Source organism: Notolepis coatsorum (assembly GCF_963971535.1).
Source record: "Notolepis coatsorum genome assembly, chromosome: 20".
In the NCBI taxonomy this organism is placed as follows: Eukaryota; Metazoa; Chordata; class Actinopteri; order Aulopiformes; family Paralepididae; genus Notolepis; species Notolepis coatsorum.
The window spans coordinates 21,559,482-21,575,069 of record NC_140184.1 but is presented as its reverse complement, the minus strand read 5'-3'; the positions used below and the strand labels follow the sequence as shown (position 1 = coordinate 21,575,069).

The 15,588-nt window shown below is 45.5% G+C and overlaps 1 protein-coding gene across 1 annotated transcript in view; it reads left to right on the top strand.

The window, feature by feature from the left end:
* LOC311246825 (ATP-binding cassette sub-family C member 12-like) overlaps nt 1–15,588 on the top strand; it is a gene marked incomplete at both ends in the record, with an annotated part of 128,365 nt that overhangs the window by 57,350 nt on the left and 55,427 nt on the right. Inside the window, 6 exons of the mRNA XM_084337071.1 lie at nt 1,609–1,681; nt 1,873–2,076; nt 6,132–6,266; nt 8,955–9,045; nt 9,405–9,455; nt 13,416–13,514. Coding sequence (XP_084193197.1) covers nt 1,609–1,681; nt 1,873–2,076; nt 6,132–6,266; nt 8,955–9,045; nt 9,405–9,455; nt 13,416–13,514 — 653 coding nt within the window. The remainder of the gene's footprint in view (nt 1–1,608; nt 1,682–1,872; nt 2,077–6,131; nt 6,267–8,954; nt 9,046–9,404; nt 9,456–13,415; nt 13,515–15,588) is intronic.

Here is a 15,588-nt window from a genome sequence, read left to right as displayed (position 1 = left end):
CCATCAGCAGCCGACCCCCCCCCCCCCATTGCCGAGGCTTGTGAGCTGGTGTTGTTATTACCAGCATCAAACCTCGCATAGAAGGTATTGAGGTCGTTTGCTAAGGAGATGTCACTGTTCAGTTTGAGGGAGGCGCCTTTGTAGTCTGTCATCGTTTTGAGCCCCTGCCACATAGCTCTAGAGTCAGCTTGTTCAAACTGGAGTTCAATTTTATCCCTGTAGCGCCGTTTGGCCTCTGACACTGTCCTCCTTACGTTGTGTCGCGCCACCTTGTGGTCATTCATGTTGCCTGCCACTAGGCCGTCATTGTATGCTTTGGTGCGCTCTCTCAGAGCTTCACGGACGGATTTGTCTACCCAGGGTTTTTGATTTGGGTAAACTTTCATTTTGGTAGTGGGGATTGTTTCTTTCACCCTAGTACAGACATAGTCCAGCACTGTCTCCGTGTAGGCATTAATGTTATCTGTGTCGCGGAACACAATCCAGTCTGTGTGGTGAAACACTGACCGGATCGTCTCTTCTGACGTCAGATCCCATTTCTGCACCTCTCGCGAGACTACGGGAGTACTTTTAATTCTCTGTCTGTACTTTGGTGAAAGGAAAATGGATGCGTGATCTGACTTGCCAAAGCCACTATCAGAATGAGCCTTGTAGCCACCTTTAAATTGCGTGTAACAGTGATCTAGGATGTTACCGCCTCTGGTGTTGCAAATCACATGCTGATAGAAGTCGGGCAATACCTTTCTCAGATTGGCGCTATTGAAATCTCCCAGTACTAAAATGGCGGCGTTAACGTTAGCCACTTGTATTCTATTTACCTCGTCGTGTAGTCTGGAGAGCGCAACCTTGTTGCTGGCTTGCGGTGGAATATACACTCCGACCAGGACGATCGCCGTTAACTCCCTCGGGAGGAAGAAAGGACGACACTTGATGGTTATATATTCCAGTTCTGGGGAGCAGTGGTTGGATAATTCCTTCACGTTCGTTGGATCACTCCAATTTTTGTTAAACATGAAGGCAATACCTCCTCCACGTTGTTTACCGGACTCTGATGATGTCCGGTCCTTTCGATGGATAAAGAAGTGATCCGCTGGTTGAATTGCGTGATCTGGAACCTCCGGTGTGAGCCATGTTTCGGTGAAGCAAAGGACATTGCAGTCCCTAACGTCTCTTTGATATTGAATCCTTGCTCGGATGTCATCCAGTTTATTGTCTATTGATTGTACATTGGCTAGCAATATACTGGGAAGTGGTGTACGGTGGCGTCTGGATCTCAGCCTGTTTCGGATCCCAGCCCTCTTTCCTCGTCGTCTTTTCCTGGGCTCTGGGAACAAAGGGTCTGGTCCTAATCTCCGGAGGATTTCTTCAGGCCATTGGTGTGGTTCGGAAAGCTGATCCAGCGAGTAATCCAGTTGGTAAGTTTCCCGTAATCCAATGTCTATGAGTGACTGACGGTCATATACATTAAATGCACCAACAGTTGGTACGCACAAAACTCTAAAAACTATAAATATTAACAAAAGTAAACACAGTCTCGACGGAGCGAACAGAGAGGCAGCCGGTCGGGGCGGCGCCATCATCAAAAGGTCCTTTTCATCTTCCTTTCAGGTATGACAGAGTTATTGATGCCTGCAGCTTGAAACCTGATCTGGCAATTCTTCAATATGGCGATGAAACGGAGGTAATCTAATTCTTTGACGCAGATCGGCACACTTTCAAAAAAGGCCAGACACTTTGTGATGCTAGCTCACTGACATGTATTTCTGGGAACAAAACTAAATACTCTTTGCATTGCACATACACATTCCGAAATAAGAGACGTCCTTATTGATTCAGAGACCCTCACTGAGTGTCTCGTCTCTCTGTCCCCAGATAGGTGAGCGTGGGTTGAATCTGTCGGGAGGTCAAAAACAGAGGGTCAGCCTGGCCAGAGCTATCTACTCCAACAAGGACATCCTGCTCCTGGATGACCCTCTATCTGCTGTAGACGCCCACGTGGGGAAACACATCTTTGAGGAGTGCATCAAGAAGGAACTGGAAGGGAAATCCATTATCCTGGTCACTCACCAGCTACAGGTAGGATTAAGCAGGTCGGATTCTGTGGTGGCGGATATGCTTTCAAAGTGGAGTACTCCGCTTCCTTGGAATATTCCATTGGCTGTGATGGAGCCTTGCTGAAGGTGCATCTAGAATAGAGAACCATTTTGTGACCGGCAAAAACCATTATCTACTACAGTACGATCAATGAAGCCTATAGCATCTTTTTGATGACTTCATCTTTAGAGATAATAACAATATTATGATTGAAAAACTGCAGTAGTTAGTTGGGAACCAACCTGTTCTAATATACTTGAAATCAGAGAAGACTTCCCAGAACCGACACTTCCACACACACGCACGCACGCACGCACGCACGCATGCACGCACGCACGCACGCACGCACGCACGCACGCAAGCACGCACGCACGCACGCACACACACACACACACACACACACACACACACACACACACACACACACACTTGATCATCTATAATGAAGGTTATCCTATAACCCTAGTTACATGAGTTTTTGTGAGCGTTCTGCTCTGCTGGGATCTCATCATTACTTATTGTAACACTGAAAGCTTTTGTCACATGCACCTTCATTTGCCCGGCCATGCCCGTGAGCGCGTGAGAGTAGAACGCTCACAAAAACTCATGTAACTAGGGTTATAGGATAACCTTCATTACATTTAGTTTTTGCTTAAATTCTGCTCTACTGGGACATAGGAGCGGAGCAGGACGCAGAGAGTCTATACACAGAGCCTGGGAAAAAAACACTTGTCACTAATTCCGCTCTCACGAGAGGGGAAGATGCCAGTTTATCCCGTAGAGACCTCTCATTAGACAATGTGAGTTGGGATCTGAACCACGTAGGCCCCAACTCACGGGCATACCCCTCGGCCAATAAGAAAACTCGAACCCAGTGACGTCGTTATGGCAGGGGATGGAGTGAAGGGGACCCACAGGCGGTTTAGGCTCGGTCTCACATCCAACACCTCCTGGGCTGCCGCGGGACACGTCCCATCATATGGGGGTCCCCGGGGCTTCAAAACACTCTGAGGAGGCTCTGAACTCCCTGAGGAGGAGGCTCTGAAACTCTCTGAGGAGGCTCCCCGCGCTCATAATGCCATAATCCCGTGGGGTCGTAATCTCGTGGGGTCGGGGTTTCGAATCCTGACTCCGCCAGCGAGCCGACCCTGCCACGAACCCTGACTCTGCCAGCAAGCTTTGTATCTCACAGGGTCGGGGTTCAGAGGAGGATTTTGACATAATTGACAAATGTCATAACCTCTCAGAGGAGGGATCTGACATAATTGACACAAGCAGTGCTAGCCCTGTGATGTCTACAAAAAGAAAAACATACGCACCACGGCTCCATTTTACAAGATAGACAATCGCCTACTTGACATGAACTCATATAACTAGGGTTACAGAATAACCCCCGTTATATCCCGTTTCAGGTGCACGTTCAAACATATTTGAGTGACATCACTGCATGTTTGTTTCAACCAAAAACAACCTGGGTATCAGCCTCTGTCACGAGAAGTGACATGTCGGGCTGCTTACGCTTCCCCACAGGAAAAGAAAAACCAAAACACGATAGCTAGCTACCAATTATTCCGTACGAGGCATACATGAAACACATTAGTGAAATGATTACATGTTATTCCAACAAAACTTGCCACTCTCAAAGGGGGGTCTTTTTATTTGAAAGAAACGTCATTTTTGGGGGGGAATATGGGGGTTTAGGTGTAAAGAGAAAGAGAAGAAGAGAGAAGGGTGGAGGAAGGGGGAACACAGCCTATAGGCTTAGCCCCGCACCCCTTAACTCGTGTCCTCCAGGGTACGATGCTGGGCTCTCCCCTCGAAGTGCGCTCCATCTGCCGCCTCTCTTCCTCCGTGCCTTACGTCTCGCGTATTAGGACGAGGCCTTTCGCCATTTGGCTTCGGGGAATCGAACCCTGACTCTTGCCAGCGAGGCATCAAAGAGGAAAACCCCCCGTCTCCCCCATGTAATCCTCTCGGATGTGATTACAGGAGAGCGCAAGGTCCTCTCTGGCACCAGCTCTTCCGCAGAACCGAAGGGAATCGAACCCAGCGGCCCTGCGTACTCTTCCTCCTCCTCTGACCACCCGCCATACTCGCTCACCACCGAAACGTCGGGAGCAAGCTGAGGCGGAGAGCTTGCGCCGCAAATCGTTTGCCACCAGAGAGACCGCGCCTGTGGTTGGGGGTCTGTTGATGGGGACACCAGGGCCAGAGCTATCCTCCTCACGAGTGAGGGGCGCTCCACGGCCTCCGGGCGGCGATGCCATCTCAAAGAAACAGCAACAAGAAAAAAACTATAAGAGAAAAAAAGCGAATATTTCCACTGTTAAAGTGTGCCTGTAGCAAAACACTTCCGAATGAATAATGAGGGAAGGAAGAGTACGGTCACGCCCCTCGCTTATATACGTAGCCGGAAATGGGCGTGGCCGGGCAAATGAAGGTGCATGTGACAAAAGCTTTCAGTGTTTACATTTACATTACATTTAGTCATTTAGCTGACGCTTTTATCCAAAGCGACTTACAAGTTCTGTACGACAAGTCATCAGGAAGGCACAACTCTATCAGCTGAGTAACAATGTTCATCAAAGTGTTGAGTGCTACAGTGTAGGTTAGTTTATTAGGACATGTGCATGGCAGTAAGGTTAGTTAGGGTTAGATCATTTTTATTTTTTTATTTAAGATAATGGTTGAAGAAGTGCGTCTTTAGTCGACGGCGAAAGATTGGACGGGTTTCAGCTGTCCTAACTGGGGTGGGTAGTTCATTCCACCATTGTGGGGCAAGGACTGAGAATAGGCGACTTCTCTTTGATGACCCTCCCGGAGCTCGGATAGGAGTAGGTCTGAGGCGGCCAGAAGATGCAGACTGTAGGGGTCTTGAGGGTGTGTAGTTAGAGACCATTGACCGGAGGTAGGCGGGAGCGGTTCCCTTTGCTGCACGGTATGCCAGGTCGAGGGCCTTGAAGCGGATTCGTGCAGCAATGGGGAGCCAGTGCAGGTCCCTAAGAAGTGGGGTGACATGGGCCGACTTGGGTAGGTTTGAGATCAGGCGGGCTGCTGCGTTCTGGATGAGTTGAAGAGGCTTGGTGGCAGTTGCCGGGAGGCCAGCAAGCAGTGCGTTGCAGTAGTCGAGGCGGGAGATGATTGGACAAGGAGTTGGGTGGCTTCTTTTGTCAGGAAGGGGCGGATCCTTCTGATGTTGCTCAGGAGGAATCTGCAGGTTCTGACTGTTGCTGCGATGTGAGCAGAGAAGTTCAACTGGTTGTCGAGGACAACACCAAGGTTCTTGGCGGTCGGGGACGCGGTCACAGCTGCATTCTCGACTGTGATGGAAAGGTCGGTCAGGGGGGAGGATTTGGCCGGCAGGTGGAGAAATTTTGTTTTGCTTAGGTTCCGTTTTGAGGTGGTTGGTCGTCATCCAGGCGGAGATGTCGGACAGACAGGCTGAGATCCGCTCAGAGACGTGGATATCTGAGGGAGGGAAGGAGAGGAAGAGTTGAGTATCATCGGCATAACAATGATACAAGAAGGCATGAGACGTGATAATGCTACCCAGTGATTTAGTGTAGAGGGAGAAGAGAAGGGGTCCTATAGGACCGTGTGTGTTACAATAAGTAATGATGAGATCCCAGCAGAGCAGAACGTAAGCAAAAACAAAATGTAACAACACAACCTCCTTAGCTAAACCATATATTATAATAAACCATATAATCAGTTCCAACCAGGTTTGTCCAGGTTCTAAAAGACAATGGAGACGCTCACAGTTTGCCAGATATGCCACAGCATGGCTAAACCCTGGCTATTGGAGACAAGGCATTCGTCATGTTATTACTGAGAGAAGACCCAAATGCTGCTCTCTGTAAGGTCAAAGGGCAGGTGGATGCCTACAATTGTTACCAGTGATATGATATAATGAATGCAATAATGACTGTACTTTACTGTAATTCTATATTCTAGTCATTTTAGGTGACCCTTGTTGTAATTACTTAAGCAATCCACACCTGTGTGATCTTGTTGAATACCTTGTGTGTTTACGTCAGTACCTGGAGTTCTGTGATGAGGTGTTGGTTCTGGAGAACGGTGTGATCCAGGAGGCTGGGACACACAAGGACCTGATGCAGACAGAGGGCCGCTATGCACAGCTCATCAACAATTATCAGTCGGAACATTCCAAAGTAAGAACACCATGTATACTGTATTGTATGTATGTACTGTATGTATGTACTGTATGTATGTATGTATGTGTATGTATGTATGTATGTATGTATGTATGTATGTATGTATGTATGTATGTATGTATGTATGTATGTATGTATGTATGTATGTATGTATGTATGTATGTATGTATGTATGTATGTATGTATGTATGTATGTATACATGTATGTATACATGTATGTATACACGTATGTATGTATGTATTGTGACAAGCCTTGTGGTGTTCAGGCTCGACACGGACCAAAACAGACTATTCTAATTTCAATTTCAATAAACATACGAATATTTATTGATCAACAGTACAGGTCCGATTGGGCAAGAGAGTAGTCAAATTACAGTACAGGGTCAAAACACGTTCCAGGCTCACATTTTCATAGTAGGTGTACATATAGTCACTGACGTTACCCAGACGGGGGGCAACAGCACTTGGAGGCTTTGCCCGCGCTCACACAGGTGTAGGCATACATTTTTAGAACCCCCTTTCCCAAAGCTATAAGATATTCCTTTATTGATCCCCTTGGGGAAATTCAGACATCATAGCAGCATGGGGAGGGGGGGGGGGGGATGTACAGGTAGTAAAAACAATCAGTGTAAACAATATAACAACTATAACTGAAATATACAGTATTCACAGTATCACAGTATAAGGTAGTGTTATTGTCCTTTTTAGGTTCCTAGTAGTTGTAGTTGGATGTCTGGCAGCAGTCCCTGCCCACTGTTGTGGAGCCTGATGGCTGCTGGTATGAAGGACTGGCCGAGGCGGTTAGTTGAGTGTCGGGGGGGTATGAGTCTGTGACTGAACGTGCTTCTCATCTTGACTAGCTTGTCGTAGAGGGGGTGGGAGGGATTCTCCAGGATAGCAGCCAGCTTCCTTCTCATCCCCCTCTCTGCCATAAGACAGAGAACAAAGCCCCTAACCTCATCCTGATGGACTCTTTGGAACTGCTCTGTTGGTGATGTATGGTACACTATCCAAACCTTTACCTTCCAAATGAGCTCCATATCATATTCTTTAAAATTACTTAAAATTATTCATTGCACATCAGTGTAAAGCTGTTTTTAACTCATTCACTGCCAGCTACTATCCCTATCCCGTTCTCACTGGGCCACACTAAAAGATAGGCATTTTCACTGTGCGTCACGATGTTTGCATAGCTATATCTATATTCTATATTATAGCTATGGAGACAATACTATGGCTCATTTGACAGTCACTATCTATCGTCCAACATGCAAAAAAGAGTTAATATGTTCATGTATACGTTTGCGCGTTATCCTGTGGTGAATATTGTATAGTTTCAGACCGATCCGGGCTAATTCCATGAAATCTGATACATGGAGTGATATGTGAATTTTGCTAAAGTCGTTTGCGTTTCTCGCCTGGACACGCTACTGTTTCCAAATCAAAGGTATAATAGGTATTATGTTTTTTTTTCTTGATGCTCTGATCGCCAGCAACGACATTCGTTTTGAATACTATATACGTTGATCGGCTGGATCGATGTGAAATCTTTGTAGGATCAAGGTGGGATTGACGTCAGATAGTCCTTACCTTTGATCAGGGTTATTCCAAAAAGAATATTCCAATTGTCTGATCGCGATTTCCAGTATTGATGTCCATCGGGTCCCTGACATAATCTGGCACAACACATGCATCGAGTGTCCTGGATGCGTTCCAATGTGCTCCGATGAACTGCTAGACTTGCCTGGGTCCAAATTCTCCGCCCTGACGACATTAGATGTGACACACAGCCTGGAACAGGGTTTAAAAGGGTAGGCGATACTGCCACCTAGCAGGATATGGCCGGTATTGCACTCTCGTGGTCTCAGTATGGCTTTCAACGGTAACATAGAGGTCCGTGAGACTGCATAGAATATTAAAATCGGAAAAAAAGGAAAACGGACCAAATAACGTATACGTGATTGGCACTCAACAGTTGGCGAGCAAACACGTATATATACGTTAATGGCACAGAAGCAGTTTAGATGCAAAGAAACTGGCAATGTCACTAACTCTCTCACTCATTCAGTCATTCACTCACACTTATCCCACTCTGCTCCTAGTGGCGGCTCACAGGCATGGCACTTTGTATGTATGACCAGGTCAATCTATGTGAGAATGCTTTGCATATCACACCGTGAGGCTTGTATAGGGTTTAATGACGGTAACACACTGGCAACACTGTTGCCTGTGAACGTTTCATACTATACAACACAATTACAGTAAGGATACTTTAAAGGGCAAGTCACAGTAATTCGCTGGTAGTGTTGCCTACTGTAAAAACATTTAGGGGAATGCTTTTTCAATTAGAGAAGATCAATTGGCATAGTAATTTGACACGGTCTGCCATCTCCACATCTCTCCTGCCATCACTGACTGCCGGTCTAAGTATCTCAGAGCTGGCCTGTAAGTACCGTGTCTTAATAATTCTGCATTTACAAAGGAGAGGGGGAATTGCACCCTCAACAGTTTCCTTTGTTGAGGCGGTAGACAAGGTGAAACTGGAGGAGCAAAGATAGAGTCCATCCAGCAAGAGTCCACTGTGGTGGTTCCAGAAGCCCACATCTCAACCACCATTTATCCTCTGGTTATGAGTATCCATGCTAGTATACAATATATTCTTGTATGTTGCTCCTGTGTTCTCAGGCTCAGAAAGAGGAGGCGGTCCCACCACCTGGCCCCAGTGAGCCGGAGGAGGTGAATGTAAAAGATCAGACCAATGGGATTGAAAACCCAGGTTTGTCATGATACCTCTTCTGTAATATAGACTACTTGATATTGGGCCCAATTAACCGAGCAACAACGGATAAGATCCTTTTCTTTTTTAAATTCAGTGGAGTATACTGATTAGCAAATGCAAGATACTTTACAATATGTATGTTATGCATAATAATGATAGATCGTCAAAGATGGTTTAATTTTTATTTACCACAAAACTACAACATTGTTACCATCCAGTTAAAATGCTTTTTAAGAAAGGGACAGTGCACATTAATAAAGGGGTAATAGTTTGGTTTTATTGTTAATACTGTGAATTTGATGAGGTGTGATGTGTTTTCCCGTAGTGATCAAGGTGTTAAATATGTTTCCTCACAGCTTTTGACATGTCTGATGAGAAAACGGATGAAAAGATGGCTGATGGCAAAGGTACAGTTAAAGTTGGGCTTGAGTCTTGAGATATCACTATTTATATCTAAAAGCCTTTCAAAACATGTTTAATAAACGTCTAATATTATTTATTCTCAGAAATCGGTCAAACACAACACTTTTGGACATATAATAGCAAGGAATTGAGTGACAGCTCCCCCTTAACTCACTCAGTGCCATGGAATTCTAAACCATTAGTGCCAGGACAATGGCAGCCAGCAGTTTACTTTAAATGCACTGGCAAAAGTGACATTTCACTGTATACTCTAGCAAATGACCAAAAAATAGATGTCCTCATAACATCTATAGATATAGCCAGCTATAGCTTATTTATTTTTTGCTAATTAATATGTGAAGTGATAGCCCTGCATTGGCAGATTACATTAGCAAGCTGAATGAATAATGAGCAAAACTACAAAACTAACATCTTATCACTACTTGTAAGCAGCTAACATTAAATAAGCTTGCTAGCTGCCATATTTCCTTCCAAACAGAAGCTTTGAACAGAAATAGTCAAAGGTTAGCATAGTGCTAATTGCGATTAGCATTGCTAACGTCAGTTGTTTGCAACTCAATATTTTGCAATATAATATTTTTATGTAGACAAATTATTCTTAAAAAATAATACATCCACAGAGCTTTTAGAAAGGTGCAGAATAAAAAGTATTGCTTTTCCCCCCAAACAAATTGATAGGTCCAGAATTAAAGCTGAAATTCTCAAAGACACTGACGTCACGAGACCGCCGCCATCTTAGTTTAGGGGACAACCAACAGGTGTGTACGAGCAAAAGTGTTATGGTTTGTAACCGACCTCAAACGCAACGGCACAGACAGGAAGTTCAGAGTTAGCCAAAAGCTAGGGCGTATTTATTTACAGAGTTGAAAGAAGGATAAAGTACAATAATCAAACAAACAGGGAGACTGCCTTCGGCAGAGTCATCTGCCGCTCTGTAGAATCCTCCTGGTGATAGTGGTGGGGAATTGGCATGTGACGTTGTAGCGGCTCTGCAGATACTCCCAGCTGATAGTGGTGGGGAATTGGCATGTGACGTTGTAGCGGCTCTGCAGATACTCCCAGCTTTCACTCAAGGTGGAAAACGGAGAGAGAGAGAGAGATATCAGAAACAGTCCAACGAAACACAGAGGCAGTGTGGTGGCTGAGTCCAGTATAAATCACAAGTGACTTGATCTTCGGTGTACCACACACAAGTTAGCTGAGTCCAGTGCAAAACAAAAACGGTATTCTTCAGTGTTATCCTAACACACAAATTAGCTGAGTCCAGTACAAAACAAAAACGGTATTTCTTCAGTGTTATCCAAACACACAAAAACAGATAATCCAAAAGGCTTGTTTCCAAAAACTCACCAAAGCGCAGCGCGTAAAGCGGGCAAAAACGAGGCGCAGCTCCAAACGGGGACAAGGTTCTCCACAGCGGTTCTCCACAGAAAGGTCCTGGAGAGAAAGTAGACCAGGAACAGCAACGGGGAAAAGCAGGCAAATGCAGTTGTATTCCAGAACGACCGACAACGATAGAAGGAAGGTCCTGGTATATAAAGCCCTCTGGGGCGCTAATCACAAACTATGACAGCTGCGTGATGAAAGTGGCAATCGTTCAAAAAGCGTGTGGCGGGGAATGCACCAATCAGCACCATACCTCAGGAGAGCGTGTGGCGGGGAACCAACCAAACCTCACAAAAAGTGAGCTCCGTTTTTAAATAGTAGTAACATATAAACATGAAAAAGGCATGTAGGCTACTTGAAGCCTCCAGTGCACATACACTGAGAATAGACTATATGGCGATTATTAATTAATTAATTTACGATACAAATATTTGTTCCTTATTCTCACCTGTTATGAAATAGGTAGAGCAGACATACGTATGATTTGACTTGGGGGACCACCTTAAATGTTATAAAATGCTAACACATACAATTCACGCTGATTTCAATAGTGATATCTTATCTGTTTACTGATCAGTTGCTTGGTTTCTTGCAAGTTTCTCTGCTCCTGTTTTCAAAAAGAAATTGCCGGCTTGCTCGCTTGTCAACCTTCTCTTTTTTTTCTTTTTTCTTTTTTTTTATAATTTTTAGCATTTTTACAGCCTTTATGGTCATAGAAGACCGACAGAGGAGAGGGAGAACGGGAGAGGATGTGGGGAGGACATGCGACAAATTATCCCCCGGGACGGCCGCGTGGGTGTGCGAGGCACTATGCGGTGCGCCACGAGGGCGCCCAACCTTCTCTTTTTCAACCTAAAGTTGAACCTAAAATATGTTTCTGACTACATTTTACGCAAGAAATAGGGTACACATTTGCAGGATCTTGTTCATATTTGATCTGCAACGCTTAGTTTGATCTGAACATAGTTCGATGGCTCTTACTCGATGGTACTAACCTGATGGTACAAAGGGAGGGAGGCGGTGTAGTGCAACATCTAGTGCATAGGTATCAAACTCATGGCCCGCGGGCCAAATGTGGCCCGCCACGTCATTTGATGTGGCCCCCGAGAGCTCTGGTAAAAAAAAATATATATATATATTTTTTTAAACATTAATCTTGGGTTAAAAAATAGCGGTGTTAAAATAATTGTGGGTTAATGCGTTAATAAAGCTTTAACTTTGACAGCCTTAGTTATTACACATTCCAAAAGTACTTACTCCTCAGACATTCTTTGACAATTTTACAGCCCAAAATACAAAAAAGATCCAGGCGGAATAGGTAACAAAGGGTTGAAGAAATATTGTCTGAACTGTCAGATGCAAACTGGCTGTGTGACATAACCGAACATCTCGCTCAATTGAATAAGAAGCTGTAGGGACGCAAACAAGTCCCACCCAAAACTTGACCAATATAGTTGTGAACTGAGACAACCCTTATTTAGTTATTTTTGAGTACAGTTACAGTTGTGTGTTCATGCAGACACATAATAGCAATTTCATTACGAATTGAAAATGGTGGAGCCTGATGTAAACAAGTCGAAAGTCTTTCTCTGGTCTGCATCCCCTTAACAATTGTGTGTATTGAGCTGTACTGTACTGTACCCATTCTGCAATCTGTTAATTAAAGTTAATTAAACTATCTTCCATGATTAGTTGGATGTATGGCCTCTGCAAGGTTGTGTGCAGCCATTTGTTTTTGTAACATCTGCTACATCTGTCCCACGTGTTCTTTGCAGCTCAGTTGTTAGTTCTGCCCCTCTTGACCGTGACAAAAAGGTTTTGAACAAACTTAATGTCATAGCTTGTATTTGATGATCTTCTTCTTTGTTATTTACTTGAATGGTTTGATCATTAAGGAGTAATATGGGGTTCTGATAAACTAAAATTATTTGTTAAAATAACATAAGCTAACATATATTTTTACATCTATGCAAATGCATATGCAATATGTATAACTTGAATAAGTAATAAGTACAGAAACAACATGTTTAACAATATGTAAATGAGTAGCTACATTTATTTTACATTACATTAACATTTATACAGTCTTTGGCCCTTTGAGGGCAACCATAATGCTGATGTGGCCCTCTGTGAAAATGAGTTTGACACCCCTGATCTAGTGGCTGAATGTTATCTATAGCACATTTGAGCTGACTAGTTAGCTTTCATTAATTAATCTGAATGATTATTCCTTGCACTGTATGGTTTATGAAAGCCTTTGTAAAACACAAGACGTGGCTAGCAAATGTTCACTGATGTTAGCAATGCCAATCGGGATTTGCGATAGGCTAATGTTTATCTATTGCTGTTTTCAAAAAGGTCATGACAAAGCTCCTGTGTGTGGCTGGTGAATGTAGCTTGGTGTATGGTATACAAAATGATTGTCAGCCACATTTCTTGTCATGGCTTAATATTATTTTCTCTCAACCCTCCCTCTGTAAAAGATTGCTATGCATTTGTGGAGCATTACATGTATGTGGCCCAAAAACCTGTTTCTCAGAGTGAAGAATGAATTTCAGATGTTCAGGCATCTAAGAACCAGCTGGTGACCCAGGAAGCCTCTCAGGATGGTTCTGTGACCTGGAGGACCTACCACGAGTACTGTAGAGCAGCCGGAGGTCAGCAGCACACACACACACACACACACACACACACACACACACACACACACACACACACACACACACACACACACACACACACACACACACACACACACACACACACACACACACACACACACACACACACACACACACACACACACACACACACACACACACACACACACACACACACACACACACACTCTTAGCTGTTCATCGTGTTCGATGATGACGCTTGCTCCAGGGATGGGGAGAGGGGGGAGGGGGGGGTTAGCGCCGCTGCCGCTGGTGCCACTTCTCGTGGGCGTTGAGTCCGATCCTCCCACTTTGCCAGCGTACGGGCCGGTGTATGGGCTCTCATCTTCGGGACCTCCTGGCACCTCACCGCCATCCAGAACTTCACTGCTCTTCTGACCTCTCTCAGGAGCTTGCTCCCGGCACCTCTAGCAGCAGCAGCTTCTTTGGAGGCTGACTTCTTGGGCTTTTTGCCCACAGGATCGGCGGGGAGGTCAGGGCCATGTTGCCACGTAGAGTTCTCTCCGAGCATTTCAGGGGTGCAGCAGCCCCTTGTGTGGCTGGGTAGCACCCAGCGAGTCAAGTGGTCTGGGTCTGGTGTCCTCTCCACAATTTCTCCTTCGTTCAGGTTGGCTATCATCCTCATCTTCTCCTCTCTTCTAGAGAAGTGGATGGACGCCATCGCGAGGAGCTTGTCTTCTGGTACGAGGTAGCCAACTCCCAATGCCTTGTCTTCTTCTTCTTTCAGCGGGTTAGGCAGAACCAGTGTCTCTGGTTTGGCCTCCGTGGCGTTATGCCTCCCACTTTGACCAGACCGGATTTGCCTGGCGTCGTCCCCCTTCCACTTCTCATCGAGTCGCTTCTCCGTTCCCATCAGGAGTGTTGACTTCTCCGCGCCGGGGAGGTGAAGGCAGGGCATGAGTGGCCGTACTTAGACCGTCGGCGGACGAGGAAGGGCTAGCTCTAGCGGCCTCCTCATTCCACTCTTCTACTTCATCCCTGTTGCACAGCCTGGCGTTACTCTCCTTTCTAGGCTCTTGGAGTGTTGACCACTCATACATCAGCTCTGCTCGCTGCTCATAGGCATCTGCATCGCTTCTTCAACTCAGCTGCAATGGGGCGGGGAATCACGTGCTCCCATTCTTTTATTTCTTGTATAAGGGCACTGAATCTCCTTTTCAGTTTATTTTCTTCTAATACTCTCTCCCCTCTGGGCGACCATCTCTTGGTCTTCTCCAAGACTTCCTGGAACTCCCCACCCAGACGAGCCAACTTCGGTTCCACTCTTTCGGCGAATATCCTCTGTTCCAACGCTTCCGCTCTCTTCCGGCATGCAGTCGCCTTTGCGGCGGCACCTGCCATCGCCAGAGCATGACAAGCCTTGAAGGAGGCTGATGAAGATACACATCATGTGTATCTTCATCAGCCTCCTTCAAGGCTTCAACATAGTCATCGGTGGCGTAAATGAGCTTAGCAAACTCCTCTCGAAGTGCTTTCCCAGCAGCAATCAATCCCGCCAGCGATGCAGTATGAATCTCTTGCTCTATCAGGCTCACTCTCCTCATGAAAGCGGACTGCGCTGCAGTATGCTTCTTTTTCAGCATCTCCATATCTGCGTCCCCCATCCTGTTCCAGTCAGCCGTGCACGGCTTCGTCACTGGTAGCAATATATGCACAGCTATAAAGTCGCAACCGCTTGTAGCAGCGTGGCTTTAATTGCACAGTCCTTATGTAACAATCAGGAAGCAGCTAGCGTTTCCCTAGTTGTGGCTCGTTAGCGTTAGCTTAGCCACGTTAGCCTTATGTTGCGATTAGCCAGTTGCATTAGCTTAGCAACGTTAGCTGTCTTTGTTGTAACTGGTTAGCATTAGCTTAGCAACGTCTCCTAATCAGCTAATTTCGCTCAGAAAACAGTCAATATCACTCTAATTGTCCCAACAGTCTTATCCTATGACTGTGGTTATACAAACACAGCGTTATCACTTCCCTTGACTGCGTTCTTTGATGTCCAGCATCGTGAAAAGTCCCTCCGTCGCGGTCTTTGTTACCTCGACGTCCTTCAACAGTTCAC